This window comes from Zonotrichia albicollis, chromosome 1 (genome assembly GCF_047830755.1).
Source record: "Zonotrichia albicollis isolate bZonAlb1 chromosome 1, bZonAlb1.hap1, whole genome shotgun sequence".
NCBI lineage: Eukaryota > Metazoa > Chordata > Aves > Passeriformes > Passerellidae > Zonotrichia > Zonotrichia albicollis.
Window position 1 is genome coordinate 60,528,742 of NC_133819.1, and position 21,420 is coordinate 60,550,161.

Genomic DNA, 21,420 nt, shown 5'->3' on the forward strand with positions numbered 1-21,420 from the left:
CACCACTTAACACATCTTTAACTCTCCTAAGCTGTGGTTTTCATGACTGGTGTTGCCAGCTGCCAGAATTTGTAGGTCTAGATCCATGCATGCTGCCACGAAGGTGTATGTGTAGGTGGACATCCACCATGGTAAAAGAGATGTCTTTGCTCACGTTTTGAGTCTTTGTCCCATATGAGAGAGAGAAATATTTTTTCTCCTTTTTTTCTTTTTCCTTGAGGCAAAACTAGTGTGCTACAATCATGAAGCACTTAGCTGTTCAAAGAAACAGGTATTACTACCTGGTGGTAGTGGTGTGCCAGCAGACAGCAGTGTGGCATTTATTATAGTTAGAGATAAATGGCCTTAAAATCATCTGTGTGCAGTGTCAAAAAACTCCATCCACTATACACAACAAAACCAACATTCTCCAGCAGCTGACCAAAAGCAATAAGCATCACCTATAACAACGGGTGCCCTGGGTGAAATTTATTCTCCTCTGAGTGTTTTTTATGTCTGGCAATGTGTGCATCACAACTTTATATAGCTTCCAAAAATAATCTGTTTAAAAGGTTCCTGGTTTATATTTGTTTCCTCATCTGCCATCCCAATAGATAAAATGAAATTTTATTAAAAGCCAGGCTTTGACTAGGAGACAATGAGTGGGTTTTGTCACTTTATTAAAACTCTGTGCATGCTGGAATTAATTATGTGCCTTTTGAAAAATACAAAGATCTCGCTATTGTAGGACAATAGCAACTTGATGGAGAACAGCAGCAATATGGCATGTGTCATCAGTCTGTTTTTCTTCACAGCTGCTGAGCTGCAGTTTGCTGTCCCAGCACTGTTTTTTTGATGCTTCAAAGCCAAAAGATGCATTGATTCATGGTTATTTGCTAGCACTGCGAGTGTGAAACTCTTCGTTCCCCAAGGATGTCAACTCCAGCGTGGCTTTTCTAGTAGTTAGGTAAGGATGTTTGCAGTTTTTGGGCTTCACCACTTCGAGGAGATGCATTCTGCACCTTCCACGTGCACTCGCCATGGTCGCTTCATTCACACTGGAGACAGAGCATGAAGCACACCTGGTGTGCATGAGCCAAATCACCATGAGGAGTGAACCTGTGAGTCCACCTAGTGAGCCTGTCAGGTGCCACCTTAAGACTGAGCATCTGAATGCCACCAGAAGATGCAGTGCTGCTCCTCAGCACCAGGCCACACTGTCCCCCAGCCACTGCTCCCGTCGCTGGTTTGCAGTCAGCTGGCTCCGAAGCTGGATCCCTGATGTCAGACCTTAATAATCCTTAATGAAAGAAATGTCTGCACTGGGAATAAAAAAAAAAAACCAATAAAATTAAAATCTTTCATGAGTCACAGCAACCCATTGCTGGCATTGCTTTGCCAGGAGTCTGAGTCAGCCCAGGCACCATCAGCCCTTGGCCCTCCTCTCTCGCACAAGGAGCAGATGTGTTCCCGGTGCTGCTGGGCCATGAAGGATGGGCAGAACCCTGGCGTGGGCCCCTGCGCTTGGTTTGCCTGCAGTTCAACACAGCTGGGGCTTTGCTGAGCCAGGTGCATCCTGGGTAGGGGGGCTCAGTTTTGCTGCCTCCATCTCCTGCAGTGCTCAGCAGCAAGTAACACGAGTTAATTCACATCAGCACAGCAAAACACCACCTCCCTCCACACCCAAATAATCAGACACAGTGAGTCAGCAACAAAGCTTTATATTTTTATTAAAATAAAGCGTAACTTTTCCATTTCCCTTGCTTCATTCCTATAAGGAATGGCTTAATATGAGAGTTTTGTAACGTAGGATTAGTTTTACAACATATGTTGAGGCAAAAAATAACAAACCAAATAACAGACCAGACAAATCCCATCTTCAGTACATCAGGTTTTGTTCCCTTCCTGGTGGGTGGAGAATATGGAGGGTGACACTGCATGGCTTTAGTACAAATAGGGGTGTAGGTACAAGAGACTGTTGGCTTCCATCTCCCTCCATTCCCTGACCGCATCCCACCTGTAGGAGCACTGAAAGACCCACACAGCATCCTGACTTGGAACAGCTACACAGCTCCTCTAGGGAAAGCTCATGCACGGGGCTGGCATCAATAAGCAAATATGCAGATGCCACCATATGATTAATTTCCCTTTATAGTGACTTAAATCCTTTGAGAATCAGGAAGAAGAGCCAGAACACTTGTTCTAATGACAGGATTGTCTTTTTCTCGGTAGGAGGGCAAAACCAAAAGGCTACTCCTAAGGCAGAGCACAGCTGCTGCACTGTAGCTTGGGCCGAGCCCACTGATGGTGTCTCGCTGGCTGCACTGGGTTTGTCCTGCTCCCCTACTCCTGTCTGCACACAACTGCACTCCGTGCAGCCATCACCACTGAGGACGACTGTGCAGAGCTGGGAGTCGCTGCTGGTCCAACATCACCCTCCCCTTGAGCTACACATAGTTCAGGTTGGTTCAATTGCCTGTTAAACACATTTCTCAATACACAAGAGATGGAAACAGTTAACAGAAAGTGGAGAAATGTCATCATTTGTCATAGTATTTTTAATATTTGACTGTTAGCAAAGGAAAAATAACCAAGTTAACATTCAGTACCGTAGTCAGGAAGATTTTTTGTATGTATATTTCTGTCATGGGACTAAGTAAGATATAAAGCTTAGGATGGTAAATATGCATCTCTACTAAATAATGCAAACTGTGCTCACACACAATTCAGAGCTGGCAGCACTCTTGCTGTGCTGCTTCATCTGCAGAAGACAAAAGCAAGCCCCTGGTGAGGCTGAGGGAATGCTTCTGCCCTTCTCTTGCCCTCGCCCCTTGGCTTGTCTGACGTTTGTGTTCCTTGGTGGTGCTGCCAAAACAAACGTGCTGTGGGGCGTCGCAGCACAGGGAGCCCCTTGCTCAGCCCTGCCACTGAGCAGGGCCCAGAGGAGGTGGCATGCTGGTTGCTGTGACACATGGCACCTGGCATGGGCTGTGCTTCACACTACATTCTGCTGGCTGGCTATGTTCAATGGCTGCTCCTTGGGCATACCCAAAAATACTTGCTCAATAGAAAAGCCCTAAGAAAAGCAATGGAGCAGAGCTGTACTTGGTAGAATTTGTAGGGGTACTTTTCAGAGGTCCCTTAAGATCAGAAGTTGGTCTTTAGAGAAACCTTGTGTTTGTCTGCCCCTCATTTATGCAGTTCATGGCATTCTTCCTGCAGAACTGACCTCCCTTGTCCACTGCTTCTTGGGCTGCCAACGTATGTCCTGAGCTGTTCAGGGTCAAGAGCTTCTCTAGGCTTACTGGTGCACCAAGGTCAGACCCTGCTTACCAGCGCTTGGCGGGAATGTGGCACTGAGCCCCCCTGTACTGTCACCACCCAGGAGCTCGGTGTTCTCTTGCCGCTGGCGCACCTGCCTGCTGGCTACTCGCTGCTGCTGCTCCTTCAGCTCGCTGTAGGAACGGGAAAAGGTATGAAAGATGGATGTGACTGGGAAAGCCATCAGCAAAATCCCACTCAAGATGCTGCTCAGGGCTACCACCTGTCCGGGGATGCTACGAGGCACCATGTCCCCGTAGCCAACCGTTGTCATGGAGATCACGGCCCACCAGTAGCTGCTGGGGACGCTGGTGAACTCTTGCTTGGCTCCCAGTTCGCTCTCAGCCAGGTAGACCAGCGGCGAGAAGAGGGCCATGGCGACGCAGAGGAAGAGCAGGAGCAGCCCGAACTCGCGGGTGCAGCGGCGCACGGTGAGCCCCAGCGTCTGCAGCCCCAGCGAGTGCCGCGCCAGCCGCATCACGTACAGGATGCGCAGCGCCCGCAGGAAGCGCAGCACCAGCCCCACGCGCTCCAGGTACTTGTTCCCGGCTCCCCCGCCGGGCTTGCTGCTGTTCTTTGTGGAAACCACATCCACGATGAGAGAGATGTAGAAAGGCAGAATGGCCAGGATGTCGATGATGTTGAGCGGGGTTTTCAGGAAAGCACACTTGTTTTCTGCCTGGATGGATCGCAGCAGGAACTCAAAGGAAAACCACGCCACACACACCGTCTCCAGCACAAAGATGTCATAGCACTTCCGTGAGCATTCACCCTGGGGAGAAGAGGAGTGCAAAACACATAGAAGAGGGAAGAAACAGATTTAGCTGGGGAGTGAAAAAAAGAGTGTCAGCTCTTAAAGGAAAGCATCATGTGAAAGTGATGCAAATTGTGATGTACCAAAGGAAAATTACGGCTGCTGAGAGGTACTAAAACAAAAGGCTACATGTTTGACTACAGGACAGGTCAACAATGCTCTGGAGTGTCTCAAAGCTGCCAAGACTGTGGTGTGATCTTATCAGCTGTTGGCCAGAGAGCCTACTGCTAAAAATCCAGTGGCTCGCACTTCATTTCTAACCAAGACTTTAACATCTTTTCAAAAGGATTAATACAGGATTCATGGGTTGTAATAAATATGTTATCCTTCCTTCCCTTCCTGATCAATAATAAATTGCTTACTAATGGCTCATAAACACCTACAGCATTTTATGTGATATGCTTAGAGTTATCTATAATCTATTATTCACTAAATACAGTACATATTTTATATTCCGGTGAACATTTATTAGCGCAGCCCTACAGTCAAACACTTATATAAAGTACTGAGAAATGTAGGCATTTCTGAAAGAAAAAATACCACAGGACAGAGTGGGTTCTGGAGAGGTAAGCATTTTTAGTTACTGCACCTGTAACAACTAGTGACCACAATGCCTTCCCCAAGCTTTCTTCCCCTGCTCTACCCTGCAGGCTCACTTGGTGGCAAATAAAGAGAGCTCTGGCTCTTTAGTTACAATGCTTATAAACAAGGCTCAGAGCTCTGGAAAGGCAATAAACAATAATGCTGGTGATGGCCACTCCTCAGCTGTTAATACTGTGGCAATTCTCTGCTATATCACTCTTGGTACCTCCAGCTGAATAATAAACAGCTTCTCTAAATAAACAGATTTTGATGTGGACAATTATAGGGCTAGTGCTCTTTCCTCTGTAAATGCTTGTATAAAAGTGTGAATGCTCTGGGGGCTTTGTGTGGAAGGCAAGTGTATACTTATTAGGGGAAGTGTATATTTACTCAGTGTGCCAGTCTGAACAGTTTGTAAAACTGTTGTAAGGAGTCAATCCATGCTAGTGGGGTATGTGACTCCCACTGGATGCAACAGGTATTAGGTCCCAATTCCCAACCCTGTTATACTTGCCTATACCAAATTACAGCAATAAAACATCAGCTGAGAATGGCAAAGCTGTGTCAAGCTGGTTCCCATTTCACCGCTGGAGAGGCTGAGAACCTGGCACATCTATTAGCAGCTCTGCTCACATACTCAGCTAGGGGAGTCTTTTGCTCCAGAGAGCCAGGGAAATTTGTAATGCACAGCACCACATCCTAGCTTCATCCCTCTTGAAGTGTGTATGTGCAGGCTTTTTCCCTGTTTGGAAAGAAAGCAGCCAACAAGAGACTGATGATGAGACTCTTGCCCTCTTCACTAACTGCAGTCTTCCCCAACATGTGGAGGGACTGGATATGCTTCAAGGGCTGTTGCGCTGCCAGCAGTGAGAGCAGTGTCATCACATGAATGCAAAGCCTTGGGTTACCTCACTATGACAACCAAAACGCTGAGGCACCCTGCACATCTTACACTTAAGAAGAGATTGAGACAATAACTAAAGAGATGTCAACAAGAAAAACAGATGTGAAAAGGAATCCTCAGAGCCAGGATTTATGGTCCTTGTAGTAACCACAATAAAAATTGTGATGCCTTGTGTTTTTTGTTTCGTATTCCACTTTCAATTGGCACATGATGTACCTCCCGCTGTTTCCCAGGGGGTCATTCTGACATGGAGAGAAAAATTATTTGTCCTATTGAAATTACTGTAAGGATTTTAAGCATATTGCAGGGGGAATGATAATCTTATTTTACCAGTATAGTACCAGGATAGCCTCTCTTTAAATTCCAAATTTTGATTTGTGTGAACACCAGAAGGAGCTTAATTTATATCTGCCTCACCAAACTAATTTGGTCATAAGTAAGTATTTTTGTCACAAGCATAATACATAGGATATAAGATTTTGTTTCTAGGAGCTTTCCTCCTATCACAGGATAATTATGCTGTCAGGCTCTCCTATCAAATACAGAATCAAGATGCTTTCACACCACAACACAAATCTGGCTCTGTGAGCCAGAGACAAAGCTCGCAAGGTCAGTGGAAGGACTTTGCCTGTACCACTGTAATTTCTCTCCTTATGACCCAGAAACCAGCCCTCAGACCAATATTGTCCCAGAACTCTTCTGCCTGGGAATCTCTCATCAGGATATGCTTGATCTCACACCTAAGGGCAGTCTCTGGAGGTGATTTGCAGCTCTTCACCCCATCCTTGCAGGTGCTTTTCAGGTTCAGGTTGTGGTGTGAGAATGACAACCCAGAGAAGAACATCTATGGCTTGAGCAAAGCAACAGCAATGACAAGATGAATACCCAAATGTGCAAATTTGCTTTCTCTGACAGGTGCACCAATACTTGGATCACCACCTATGGAAACTAGGATGCACCTTGCCTTAAGAGCCTTGTCTGGCAGGAAGCGTTCTGGATTCCGATGCAAATATATGGACTTTTTGTGCCACTAAAAGTTTTGGGAAAGTCAGTGAAGCCTATGGGGAATTTAGCCTTAAAATAAAACTACAAAGTTACTAAGGTGATTAATAGCTAATTTGGCACCTGATTCCCCCAGCAATTTCTGTTAGTTGCATATGGAAAGGAGACTGCCAAAGTGCTTTTGTGTGTGAGTTTTGGTGCAGGAGAAAACAGGAGTGAAGATTACTCCTCGTGAATGGGCTACCAGGGAAGATGACTTGTGGAAGATCCTGTCTGCTCTCCCACACTCTGACATGTTTATCCCCTGTAGGTTCACAGACCTAAAACCGTGCTATTTATGTCTTCAATCTTCCTGCAGAACCCCATCCCAAACGCAAGTGGGGGAGCAGCCTGGCAACGTTTGTTCAGCCAGGCTCAAGAAGCCTGGTGGAATCTGGAGCTCAGATAATCCAGCACTGCAGAACCAAGCTGCATCTTTGCCCATCAAGATAATGAGGAGCTGAAATTTCCTCCATCCAGAGCGGAGGCTGGGCCCTGGCTTTTTTCCACTGTTCCCACTCTCCATAGCTGACAAATAATATCAAAGTTGAAATGTTTACTTTCAGTACAGTGGAGTGATAATGTTTTACTACACAGAGTTCACTTCAACAGGATGAAACAATCCCCCCTTCCAGCAAATGCATAATTATCTTCAGCAACTTGCTCAGTATCCTTATTAACCAACACTATCTAAACAAGCCAGGCTCTGTCCAAAGGCTGTCCTAAAAAATAAGAGGGTCTGAACATGCTTTTAGAAAACAGATCTGTGTGTCAATCAACCTGCCAGAGGTCTCTTTTGTCACTAATTAATTGTCTTCCTATCCCTTGGACCATGTTTCAACATCATCTAAGTGTGTCCTATTATTGTCCTCACAATAAATAAAACAGCAACTCAAAATTGTATTTCATACTCTTTGCACTTAATTTCTTTCAGTTGCAGCTGCTTTTCCTTGCTGTTTTTTTTTTTCCCTGCTTGACTACAGTATTGGTTAAAAACGAAAAAAAGGGCAATTTTTGCTTTCTAAACCTTCTAACTATGTTTTCCAGTCCAAATGGATGCTGAAATTCTGTTTGGGCTTTTGAGGTTTTTCTGTTCAAGAAAACAAAGCAAAAATTCTCAGAAAGGCACACTCACAGATGGAAAAAAAAATAAAATCAGGAATTAATCAGCCATTGGAACACAAGAAAAACAAGTCCTAACACAATAGGGCATCCTGCCCAAAATAGGTCTTCATCAAATCTGTATGTTCGGAAAAAAGATTGAGCTATACCAGCCTGTGGCCATAAACATGTCCATTAACAACTACACACTGCTTTTTACTTTTTATAAGCAAAATAGCTCTCCTTCATACCAAGTAACAAAATTTCTTCGCCTTGTAATCTAATGGATACAGTTTTATCACTACTTTTTCATATTTATAGTGATGAAATTGAACTGCAGGGAAAACAGTTGTTTTTCACAAAGTTTATATATTTATTTATCTGTGTACATTTGTTTCTTTCAAACCATGAGTAGTTTGGGTTTCTTTTTTGTGCAAAAATTTCTTGAGTATGGGAAATTATCTGCAGTTGCACAGAATCTGGGGACTATATACCAATATCAACACAGGGAACAAGGAAAGAAAATAAGAAAGACATCAGTGAGTAATTCTGTGCAGTCAAATTAAAGTGAGTCTCCTTCATTAGGATCTACAGAAATTTGCTGTCAAAAAGCCAACCACGGCATCTTTCTTTTGGAGCAATGTTTTCTTTGCCAAAAGTTCCTTTGGCAAAAAGAAAATTACAAAAAGGAAAATTGGTGTCACTGGAGTTCAAATCCATCTGTATTCATTGTTCTGTATGGCCTGTCTAAAAGTGGCAGACATCTTTCAGAAACATTTTGGTTTGGCTTGCAGGGTCCGTTTCACTTGTACTGAACCCTGCACTGAGCCCCAGAAAAATTCTCCACTGTGTGTTCTCTGACTTCTCGGCCCTGACTTTTCCTCTGGTCTCCTGGGAAGAAATTGTGACTATTCCTTAGACTCTTGCAGGCTTTGACACTGACTTCTAATCCCTCTGCATTACAAGATGTCAAAAGCCAGATCACCTTTAACTGGTCCAGTTCTTGTACTGTTTTCCATGCACTTTTTTGTGAGGTCAGCAGCTCCGCGGCACTTTGAAGGAAGAAGTTTCAATGCTGCCCACTTTGACCCTACAGTGAGATTTCCCTTACTGTCAAATCTATATGTTAAGAAAAAAGAAACTCCAACATGAGAGGCATTGCATACAAAAGTACTTACATAAGCTTGAAAATCATAACATTTCTAAAATGATATTTTGTACATGTGCACTTGCCCCTTGTTACTTGAGCTTTTCGGGTCACACGTTTCAAGTGTTTCTCTGTGCACATCAGATCAAACTCTTTCTTAACAACAGTGTGGAACTTGAAATTCTGATGCAACTGAGGTCTCAGCATCAGAGATCTGTGTTAAGAGACCTGCAGACAAAGAGACCTGCAGCCCTGAGGCTGCTGACAAGTCTGCTGACAGTTCCCAGTCCAGAGGCTTAGGGAATCCCCTTGGATTTGGGTGGGAGGCTGAGCTGCCAGTTTCAATGAACATCTGCAGGGTGACCCAGAGGACAGACACTCCTCCAGTACCAATTACTCAGCAGCCCTACACTTGGAGCCTTTGCTGGGCTTTGGAGAGCCCCAGCTCCTACTGCTGTGAGAGTGGGGTGGAAGCTTGCATCTGGCTCCGTCCCAGTGCGTGGGAGCGCCTGGAGCACTGGCTGCTGGATCATTGGCTCTCTCTTGTCATTGTAAAATGAAGAAGCCTTCCTTGAGAAAAATTCCAGCAAAAGAGCAACATTCCCAGAAACACAGCTTACCAACGAAACTCCAAGGTATTGCTCATGCTGGCACTTTCTTTTGAAAGGCAATTTTCTGATGAAAAGTGGTTTTCTTGCGAAAGCATCCAGACAATTTTCCCAGCAGGAATAAGTGCAGGACTCCTGTGATGTGCCTGACCTTGGAAGGGCAGCATCCTGCCCTGCCCCGGGCACAGGCAGCTCCCCTGGCTCTGACCACCCACAGACACAGCAATTGTAACTCAGTGCTGCTGCCGCTGGCGCTGGGGTCAGGCTGAACTCGCTGTCAGCCTGCTCCCAAAAGTTCCTTGTGCCCCCGAGCAAAGATGATTCACATAACTGCACAGCCTGTCCTCTAAGCTGGCCGGCTATGAAGTCAAAGTAACAATTTCTGGTTTTAAAGTCACCAAAGGGCCATGAAAGAGTCCTCTACTTCTTGCTATCCACACTTTGATCCGTAACTGGAGCTTCGTTTGTTTCATCTTCAGCCCAGCTGCCAGCAAATGTAACCTGGGCCTTCCAAGGGGAGGGCTGCTGCCAGCTTTGGGCAGCATGTTATGTTTGCCCTGTTATGGACACAAGACAGCTCTTATACAACTTGTCTTTGTTGAGGAGAAAGGGCAAGGAGGTGGGCAGGAGCTACACCTGCTTGCCCCTCTGGATTTCCTTTGATCCTGAGACAGTACAGCTCGAAATCACCACTTCTCAAAACCCCTCAGGCTGCCATTCTTATCCTGCCAGTGAAGCTGCAAATAAACACAGAACACCAGCACGAACAAGGGAGATGAAAGAGACTATGGCAGCTGCTAGAAGGTAACTGCAGGCTGTGCTGAAATGCCCAGCCAGAGTCTAATCAGCTCATGGAACCGCATGCTGTGCTATTCACTTGCAGTCATGCAGCCAAGGGGTTACTGAGATACCTGCATGTGCCTTTCATTTGTCTCAAATTGCTGCTCTGACCTGTAACTGTGAAGCCAGATGGCTGTGCTCATGGAAATCTCAGCAAAGGGCCTGGGAGTCAATGAGAAGGAAGAGAAGACCATGTGAGGACTTTACCTAAGACTGCCCTTGCAGACTACAGAGACAGGAGACACATGAGGATGGCATTCCCGATCCAGGAGGCTGCAGAGGGAACCAGCTGTGCTTCCTTGGGTTACTCTGCCCAATCCACAAGCAGCTGATGCTTTGGGCCATCTCAGCCCCAAACTGTACAACCAAAATTAGACACTGTAAAGTAGGCCTCAGGTTCCTAAGCCATATAAATAGTGAGCTTTGAGACCTGTTAACTGATACCTTTTTCCCTGGAAATGTGGGGGCCTGAATATATGTTGTATTGTAAGACCTTGTGGTTCTGAGTTGCTCCAAACGAGCTGCAGCTGCAGGGTCCTTAGTTGGGCAGCAGCTGTAGCTCGTGAAGGCAACTGAGATAAATAGGGGTGGGTCAAGAGCCCAAGAGGAGCCCCTGAGAAGAGAGACAGGACTGTGCTGCAGAGAAAGGAGAAGAGCCCCAGCAGAGAGGGAAGAGATTACAACATTGCAGCGAAGATTACAACAACTGGTGACCCCGTGTGAAGACGAACATGCAGCCAAATATCGAGAGAGAGAAGGTATGGAATCCCCCGGACAGCCGAGAGCTGTGGCAGCCTGAGAGCTGGGACTTTGGAATATCAGCCTGAGAGCTGGGACTTTACGTGTATGGCAGCCAGAGAGCTGGGACTATAGAAGAGGCAGCCTGAGAGCTGGAACTGTGTGTATATTATAATTGTATAATTGTTAAAAGAAAAGGGGGAAAATGTGGGGGCCTGAATATATGTTGTATTGTAAGACCTTGTGGTTCTGAGTTGCTCCAAACGAGCTGCAGCTGCAGGGTCCTTAGTTGGGCAGCAGCTGTAGCTCGTGAAGGCAACTGAGATAAATAGGGGTGGGTCAAGAGCCCAAGAGGAGCCCCTGAGAAGATAGAAAGGACTGTGCTGCAGAGAAAGGAGAAGAGCCCCAGCAGAGAGGGAAGAATAACGCTGCAGCAAAGATTACAACATGGAAATGCTACAGATGTCTTAACAGCTGACTGCATGCATCTGGCATATAGCTCTGAATGGGGAGAAAGACACAGACATGAGGGATTCAACTGCCTACCTACCAGGCAAGACCTACTGTGATCCTAAGGCTTTCCTCCACTTCCCCACCTCCCTCGTGTACTGCCCCTGACACATGCTGATGTATTCTTTGGTCCGCTATCCTGCCTCCTTTTGCCCCAGTACAGCTGTTGTTGAGAAGAATGGAAAGCAGGTAAGTAGTACTACAGATGCACAAAATGCCCTCTCATTAATACCTCCTCATGCCTGTGCCTGTTTTTAGCACATGCTTCTCCAAAAGCAACAGTGTTTGTTAGAGGGAAAAAAAATGCTATCTGGCTCTACTTTATGGAAAGCAACCAAAACCTAAAGTCAGCAAGAAGCAGGAAACACAGAAAGAATAAAACAGACCATGAAATATCTATGAAACTGTCAACTTGCCTGATTTTCAGATGTCTATCAGGAACAAGCACAGCATCTCATCCAGAGAGGCTGGGGGAAGCGTCAAGACATCCAATGTCTTAAAGCTCCTCAGAGTCTGTGACTGAGGCTGGGAGCAGCTTAAGGAACCAGTGGAGCTCCAGCAGGCAGCTGCTCCTATCTCCCACTCTGATCACACCGCTCACCAGGAATGAGGGCTGTACTACAACATAAGGAGGAGCAATACTCCCTGGGTAACATCTTCTGCAGACGTGGTCCAGGAGTGGCTGGAAGGGCAGCACCATCAGCTGAATAACTGCAACCAGCAGGGCAGGTAGGAGGGTGAAGGAAAGGGAACTTACATGATCGGTCTATGCTGGCTACCTTCAAAGGGAACCCCTCACTAATTGACAGGAGACTGTTGGCCAGAGAAGAAATAGCTACACCAGCTTTCAGTACCTGGACTCCAGAAGACACATGAGGTTCCAAAAAAGACCCTCTGCAAGAACAGGGAAGACAAGAGACCTCTTAAGATTTAAGCTTGTCAGTTTTGAGGGTTGGTGGTGTGACGCAGTTCCCATGAGAACAGGAGTCTGCACTCACCCCAGAGGAGCCCTCCAAGTCCTACCTGCCCATAAGGTCCAGCTGGCAGAGGAAATGCTCTCTTGGTGATGCTGGAGTTAGCCTTCAGGGTCTTAGATCCCCACCTGGCTGGTGCACAACTTTTTTCGGTGCATGAGTGTAAGACATAAGCAGGCTATTACTAATATTTAAAGAATTACAACCTTTATGTACAAGAATAGATTTACTGCCATTTGCTTGAACAAATATTCTAAATCAAAACACTACTTAAGTACCTGGGGTCTGCTTTGGCAATTTTGCAATTGTTCAGTGCCATTGGGACACTGTCTGAAGACAAATAGCTATACAGGAAGACACAGGTCCAGGGAAACAAGGTATTGTATTTGAAACTCATCAACTGCCGTGGCATTTGAGGCAGGATTTCACAGACCACAGTCCATATGACTTGCTTGTCTTTGCCCTGCAGCTGACCCCTCTGTGGGAAACACCCGTGGGTGACACAGGGGTCCAGGTGTGCCCAGGATTCCTGCACAGCCCTCTGTGCTTGGACCAAGCACAACCTGCCCAACCTGGCCTCAGGGGCAGCTCAGCACAGAGGATTTGTTCATCAGCCACTGCCACCAACAGAGGCAGGAAAAAGAATGATGATTTTAACAAGCAAAGGTGTCCTCCAAAGAACAACTTCAATTTAGAAACACCAATGTTCTCAGTATTTCTGACTAAAATTACATTAGAATTTTCTATTTCCGGATTTCCAGAATGCTTTTTTTTGGGTTTGGCCCATTTCTTTCACTGAAATTGGAAGTAATAGTCCCCAAGAGAATAATGAAGCACCAGGAGTGTCCTTACTGACAAGTGTCCCCCTCTTCCTCTGATTTTATATGAACAGAAATATTCCTCCTCAGCTCCCTCTACTTTCTAGCTCTGATCAGAGCCTTGGAAGTTTACAATGTTTTTTTAAAAAATCCAGTGTCTGCAAATCTAAGCAAATGCTTGATCCTGAGCTTTCACATGAAGAAGACCAGTTACACTGAAATTTAGCCAATCTGGTTTCTGTATTTTCTATCCTAGTGCTCTGAAAACAAGGCATACTCAGTTGGCACTTGGAAAAGCTTGAACAATGGCACTTGGCACTTGCAGCACACCCGGTCCTCGCAGACAGGGCAAGATTGCAGAAATAAAGATGAGGGCTATAAACCAAGCCAGCATCAAACTGCAGAACCAGAGCAGGGCCGAGCTCTTGCCAAGGGCACCTGGGTGCAGTTTGAGCAGTTTCCCCAGGGAATGGGAACACCTGCACACCCCTCCAAAAGAACCAGCCCAAAAGGGACAGGGCTGTGTGACAAAGCAGTGGCATTCCCAAGGCTTTCACACCTACCCAATACCTGGGAAAAGGTGATGTGGTGGCACCTGGCTGTGCTCACAGATACACACTGCCTACCACTGTGGTCTTCTGAAATCCAGCATCCTCTTTCTTTCTTCTCCTCCTCAAGCTTGTCTCACACCAAAAGAAGAATCTGTCTTGTTCTCCCTCTCTCTCTCACTTATTAATTATATTAAAAGATCAACAAATTCTTAATATCATTTTACAGTCTATTTTCTCTCTTATTTACCCCAATTTCTCACTTCTTTCAATCATTTTTTTGAAGCTTTTCTTCTCCTGCCTCCCACTCGCTGCTGGTTCTGTTTTACTGACCCATATTTATTTTACTGGTTCCTGCAACTCTGTAACCTGCTATAAGATCTGGGGGTGTCTGTTTTTTTCCTTGGAGGAAAGGACAGAGTCAAGCTTACTGCTTTCCTTTGACATTTTTTTCCAAACCTGTATCTCTCCCCCCGCAGTCTCCCTTTATCCTCTTATCTGAGAGCAGGGGAAGGATTTGCCTGTGTTGCCTGTGGGAAGATTTGCCTTCCTGCTGGTAGCAGCTCAGGCACAGCTGGCAGGGAGCTCCCGCAGTGCCCTTGCACTGCAATGCTCTAAGCTGCCGTGGGTTTTTACCAGGTAGATGTGGCCACGGCAAAACCACACACACTTTCGTGTTCTCTCTCTGCTCAAGGCAACAGTAAGAACAGTGCTTGCTGTGACAGCAGCGCAGTGCAGCACGCAAGAGCTTACCTCAAAACACCCAACATTTCTACTGTGCGTGAAGGCAGCGAGCTGCAGACTGGGAGAAAATCTCTGCAGTGCCTGCTCACAGTCGGAGCAGGCACTTTTTGGGAGAGTGCTGCAATTTCTTGTCATCATCTCTACCCAGTGTACCAGGTGCCAAGTGTTCAGCACAGCTCAGGATGTACTGGATGGCTGGGACCTTCACACTATTCTCTGCATTTCCTATTTGAATCCAGGCACAGGAAATGAGATGGGGCAAGGGAAAGGGATTGTGTGTGTGTGTGTGACTCATGGAAGGGAGAGGGTAGAGTGAGTGAGTGACCAGAGGGGTGGGCTGGCACATTTCCTGGTGAGCCCTGCTCTGGCTCTGGCTAAGCTCCACCAGCAGCATGTCCCAGCCCCTGTGGCACTCCCTGCAAACACAGCCAGTGCTGGACAGGACACCTGGGTTAGGATGCTGCCTTCATGGGACCAGACTCATGCCACACCACTCCTCAGAGAGCTTCCAGGCTTCTGAGCTTTTTCTGGCTGCCCTTGCCTTTAATCACAATTATGAACTGTCACTGCTCGTTTCATCTTACTGATGCCTTTAGGTTTGAATATTCACAAGGGCCAAGGAAGCTCCAGACAGAGAGAAGATGTACAGCGTCCTTGCTGGCACCTCCTACACCAGCAGGAGTCAGGGACAGGATGGCAATGGCTCACCGCCCTGGAAGGGCACAAGAGGCTCTTGAGCTGATCCTCTGCGGAGCAGAGGATCTTGCCAAGTGGCTCATGAATCATATGCATGGCTTCAGCTGAGCTCAGTCAGAACGTTTAGAAGGACTGACAGAATGTATTTAAAAACTCTGTGAGATGCACACAGGCATGTCCAGATAAATGGTTTCCATTGTTAATTACCCACACTGTAGCACACTTTAATTCAGACCATGAGTTTGTCTAGCTGCAGCTTTCAGTTATTTCAGTTCACTGTTGCCCACAGACATTCTCTTATTATGATTCCCACTGCATTAAAAACACCTCTAGTGTCTCATTATAAAGTAGAACTCAAGATTTTAAACCATTTTTAAAATTTTTTTTTCAATTTGCCTTCCAAATAGATATCAATCTGGACACAGTATCTCAAGACTCACTTGATGTCTTATGTTTGTTTTCTACTGTTATGAGGTCTGAGAGAATTTTTTTATACAGTAAGGAAGCTAATTTTTGAAAAATGCCTTTTTATTAAGGAAGAATATTGTGTGGCACTAATTCAAATGTCTTACAGAAGTACCTACAACAGAAATTACTTTCTTCTGAAAACTTTTATAACCTAAAAAAAATTAAATTTGATTAATGAGAGGTGTTCTACACAAACTAGATCAAAATGTGTCTCAGTACCATGTTTTTCATGTTTTTACTTGGAACTAATATCATGCTTACCATTAGAAAACCCAACAACTTTATAGATTTCTCCTGGTCCTTTCTCAAGCCTTTGTTTAAAAACTTCTGTAAAAAATCTTACAGCTATTTTTTTCTTCATCTGTATACCACTCAATTTGTCTTGAATATAAATGTCTACACTGAAAAAAACCCTTTTTTTTCAAAAACTTTTATATTTCATCTCCATTGCTACACTCTAGGCAATGAAAATGGAAGCATTTATAATGCTGAATGATTTAATGCAATTCTTCTAAGTGCCGTACACATGAATCAGCTCATTACCTCAGCACAGCTATGTAAGGTGCAGCCAAATGTAAATCTGCCTCCTTGCTATCGTTCCAAACCGCCAGAATTGATAGCAACCTATCCTGGAGCTCTGAAATGAAATTTCCAGATTATATTTTCAGTTCAAATAAATGAAAGAGTTCTCTCTTTCAGAACACTGGGACAGTACTCAACAAGCCCGCAGTGCCCAAGCTCTCCTGCAAAAGGCAGTGGAGAAATCCATGGAATACAGGAGGTGTGCTGTACCCCCAGGATATCAGGCTGTGATGAGTAGCTGTAGTAATTTTACAAACATGTCTGAAGGCCATGCGCCTATTATTGTGAGATATCTTCAGAGATTCCCTGGATGATTTACCTGGAAGTTTGGAGAATAAACTCACTGGTAGGGGTAGATACTTATGGGGGTGGAACCAGAGAGTTATTAAAAGAAATTAAATATGGAGCATATTTTGCTGGGTGAGCCACACTGCACCAAATATAAACCAGTTAACAATGTGACAAAATTACCAATGCTTTTATGAAATAGTTTTAGCTGTTTAATTATTTATCACTAATGTTACATTGCAGCATATTTATATAATATTTAAAACAAGACCCAAGCTTGCTATTTATTCATGAGAAGATATCCTGCAGACTGAAAGAGTTCATTGGCCCAGAATAAAATTATTAACAAGTCAAAAGTAATTTTATCTTAGCCAGCTCTTGCCTTGTTCCCAAGCAGTGCAGAGAAACACTGTCCATTTTTTTACTTCTAAGCCTAAAACACTGCAGAGAATCTCAGGTGACTCCCAAAATCTATATTGTAACCTGCTGTCCTCAAAATCTTTCAGGGCAGCTCCTTAATCCATAAGGGTTTCTCTGTTTATTTGGGAAAAGCAACCCAATAGCAGGCGGTGAGCCAGGCATGGAGAGCTCAGGTGGTGACTCTGCTGAGGGGGGAATATTGAGCAGGTCTGCAGGCTCCCCAAGGGACTCTGTGTAAATCTGCCACACAGTGCTGGGTCCCCAGCCTCAATCTAAGGGCAATTCTTAGAGAAAGAAAATACAGCATTCCTCCTAATCCTCCCGATATACGGGAGGATGATTTTCCTACTGGGACCATGGTTCCTTTATCTGCTCTTGAAGCAGCTGCCACGATGGAACAACCAGGTACATCTGCCAAAGTTTAGAGAGCTTCAATGAAGCAGGAAGGCTGGATTTTTGGTTTTTCTTCCAGGGGTGGGCCAACTGCAGAAAACAATTGCTTTTTTCCCAAGAAAAGCAAGCAAGCCAAGAAGAAGAAATGGTGAGATCTCTTCAAATAAATACAGCCAGTTGTTATCCAGCACTCTGTCCACACAACCAATAGCAAGAACAACCAATCATTCCTTCAATTTGTTCATTCCTTTCATCCCAATCATTCCTTTTCTATCTGTTAGCAGCTTAAAGCAGCCCTGCAAAGAGGAAGTACTCTCTTGTATAAGAGCTGGCAAAGCTGGCGCATGGTGTGCTATTTGACCAGGGGTTTTGCAAGCAGCAGGGGTGCCGGGCAGTGGCTGGCAGAGCTGGTGCAGAGGGCAGTGAGATGTACAGCAGTGATGCTGGGGACTCCCAGTTCCCAGTGCGTCTCCTCAGTATGTGAATACAGCAATCCTGAACTCAGCAAAACAAACCGATACTGAGACACGCTCCATATAACAGCTGGATTTGGACAGCCGAAAAGGAGGGATTGAGATTCGAATCCACAAGGCAAAACCTAAGAAGTGTTCCTTTACATTAGGGGCTGTGTCTTTTAAATGCCTCACAGATATTTCCCAGGAAAATTATCTAAGGACATGATCACCATTTCTCAATATTTGCAAAGAACATTTTGCCATTGGTGTCACACTTATAAATTCCACGGGACTCAGAGAAAAGATGCAGAAAGCTCCACAGAACTGACATTTAAGGTTTAGATTGAGCAGTGCAGAGTTCTCAGCTCCGTGATGTTAACGCTGTCTGTGTGATACACAGAAGTAGCATCACTTAGTAAAACCAAACCTCATCACTTGCATTCCTTTCAGACAAACCTGATCTCTCTGAAAGATAACTTGCCTAGCAAATGTCTCTGACCATCAGAAAGGAGTTGGGAGACCATGCTAGCATGACTCAGACTTGACAACTTTGCAGTTACTCCTCAGTTTGGATTCAGCATGAACTAAGTTGGTCTCACTTGCAAAAAAGAATTTCCTTGCCTAGAAACATGTCTTGCAGGTGAAGCATGAGGAAGGTACCTGAACAGATATAGTTTTATTTCTATTGTTATGATGGCCATAGACATTGTGTTTAGATATTCTGTCCCAAAGCATTTCCAATCTAAAGGCAAGATTACACAGAACAGGTGATGGAACTACACGAGGCCAACTGAGAACTTCAACAAGAAAGCAAATATTTGCTTATTGCTGATAACTGAGACTGTGAGTAAAGGACACTCTCAAAGCTTGTAATTTAGAGCATGTGTTAACAGTTCCATGTAAGTACTATCTGAGGAGAAAACCTACTTTGGCTTATGAAAGGAAAAAAAGTAAGAAACACCTTACTTCTAGTTAAAATAGAGTTCTGCAGTGCTCTGAGTCCTACATCCCTTAAGCAAGGACATGTGAATGTTAAACTGAATATGAATTTCATGTGCCTACAGGAACTTCCTTGTGCCCGACGTAGAAAAGGCAGGTGACCATTGCTACTGAGTCATTTGGTCTTTCCCTGGCCTCCAGTCAGCTGTGTCCTGAGGAGTCTGGAGCGGACACAAAATGCAAATTAGCAATATGGGGTACAAGTACAGTACATCAGTTCAGATGCCAAAACTGGTGATACTGTTACAGCTTGTGATTTTTTCTTTTCAACAGCAGAGCTGAGAGTGGTATAACAAACTCTCAGATGATCCCTAGGGAAATTAGTTAGTCCAGTTCCCCAGGATTCTTTTTATAAAAAGTCATCCTCAGTGCCTACACACTAATAATAGTTATCTGTAACACCAACAGGGAGATATTTTTTAATACATGTTTTTTGTTGACTATGCTGTAATTTCTAGAACAGTTTATTTCACAATGAAAGTAAAAACACAAGCTGCAGTTTTATTAATACTTTCATTCATGAAAACAAACCATCACTCTTGGCTCTAAGTTAAAATTAAGGTCTCAGTATCCCAAGCAGAGCAACAACTGGACAGTCAGAAAACAGATAAAGTCACAAAAATGATGCCAGTAATTCCAGAGTCTCACGCAGAGTGCCATCTTAGGATAGCAAGCACCACTGGACTTTGTCCAGCATGTCTGTACCTCTTGCACTGAGGAGCCCAGCACTGCACACTGCTCCAGATGTGGCCTCCCCAGTGCTGAGTTGAGGGGAAGAATCTCCTCCCTTGATGTGCTGGCAGCACTTTGCCTGATGCAGCCCAGTACCTGTCTTTGCAGCGAGGGCACGGCGCTGGCTTACGGCCAGCCTGCTGTCCACCAGGATCCCCAGGCCCTTTGCTACCAATCCCCTTTCCCTCTGGGTGGTCCCCAACATGTACTGCTGTGTGGGGCTGCTCCTCACCAGGAATGCAGGACTATGCATTTCTTCTTACTGAGGCCCACAGTGTTCCTGAGCCTGTTTCCCAGCCTGCTGAGGCTGTTCAGGGCGGCAGCACAACTGTCCAGCCACAACGTGCCCAAAGTTTGTGTCATCAGCAAACTCACTGCAGGTGCACTCTGCTTCGCCCTCCAGGCCACGAATATAAAAGCCTGACAGGACTGGACCCAGTGTAGACCCCCAGGGCACAGTGCTAGTTACTGGACTCTGTGCCACAGACCACCATGCTCAGGGCATGGCCATTGAGACAGTTTTCAGTCAGCCTCACTGTCTGCTCATCCAGCCTCTTACAGAACAGTTTGTCTATGAGAAGCTAATGAGAATCATTATCCAAGACTCTCTTAACCTTGTCTGAGATTACTTTTGTGTGTACCTTTGTGAAATGAAACCTTTAGTCACAAGATTGTTTAAAATGCACATTCACAATTTACCTATTCCCCATCCTCACCATTATGGAAGTTGAAGCACAGTGTGTAAATTGAGCTTAGAAGGTTAAATAGTTCTGGCTTCTTTACAAGCTATTATTAACTTCATTATTTATAAGTCTCTTTGTTGTAATGTTCTTCAGCTGAAGGTTATTGAACTGTAACTTCCTATCACAGCATCTCTAATTAGGCTAGCTTTTCCCAACACGTTACGAAGCGCGGTGAAGAACGAGCTCTCTGATCTGCTTCTCGTGTTTTGCACTGCGCTCCTACAAGTGACTGAGCTCAGGAGTCTCAGGCCTATAAATACCTTTTTGAATCAGGACAGAATGTTTGATATTATTTTATAAGTTCCACCCTTTCTTCTCTGATGACAAAGGCTGCTGTCTAACAAAAAAGAGAAGATTTGTCTTCAGAGAGAAATGGTTGACATTTCTGTTTTCACCAAGAAAAAAATGGAGAGTCTGGTGTGTTGACCATCGGGCTTTCAGCTGAACCTCTCTGAATGTCTTTTGGTTGTTCAGCTCTCACTGTTTAAAGCTTTTGCTGTAATATATCCCTGACTGGTTTACTTCTCTGATGTCTTAGCTGCTTTCTTTGAGTCACTTCTTTGAGATAGTTGCTATTTGTTTAGAGAGGTGAAAAGTCCACTTAAAGGTAGGATATGCCTAAAATGCCTTGAGGATCCTCTGTGCCTCTGGCTATTTTTATGTCTTGGAGACGACTTTTGTGGTGGTCTTGAAAGAGCCTGGTGCCTGGGAGCTCCTGCTATGATTCTGTCTCAGCAGATTTTGCCTTTAGAGGAGACTTTTCACCATTACATCTAAATCTCTCATTGAAATCTCTCATTCTGAAAATTTTGAAATAAAAAGTTTATCATTGTCTTGTTACTTTACATGGAAGAACCTGACTGCCTTCACATGTTTGTTTTTTTCACATACTTGAAGTGTCCCTTTCCTGAAATTTCCAGAAGGAGCTATTATATACGTTACTGGATTGGTGGATTTTATTTAATAAGCAAATAA

The 21,420-nt window shown here is 44.8% G+C and overlaps 1 protein-coding gene across 4 annotated transcripts in view; it reads right to left on the bottom strand.

Annotated features, from left to right (window-relative positions):
• Window positions 1–1,692: 1,692 nt before the first annotated feature.
• KCNG2 (potassium voltage-gated channel modifier subfamily G member 2) overlaps window positions 1,693–21,420 on the bottom strand; it is a 54,465-nt gene continuing 34,737 nt past the window's right edge. For all 4 annotated transcript variants that reach the window (XM_074542303.1, XM_074542301.1, XM_074542309.1 and 1 more), the window contains exon 3: window positions 1,693–4,072. In XM_074542303.1, the coding sequence (XP_074398404.1) occupies window positions 3,281–4,072 (792 nt within the window). In that variant the 3' untranslated portion in view covers window positions 1,693–3,280. The remainder of the gene's footprint in view (window positions 4,073–21,420) is intronic.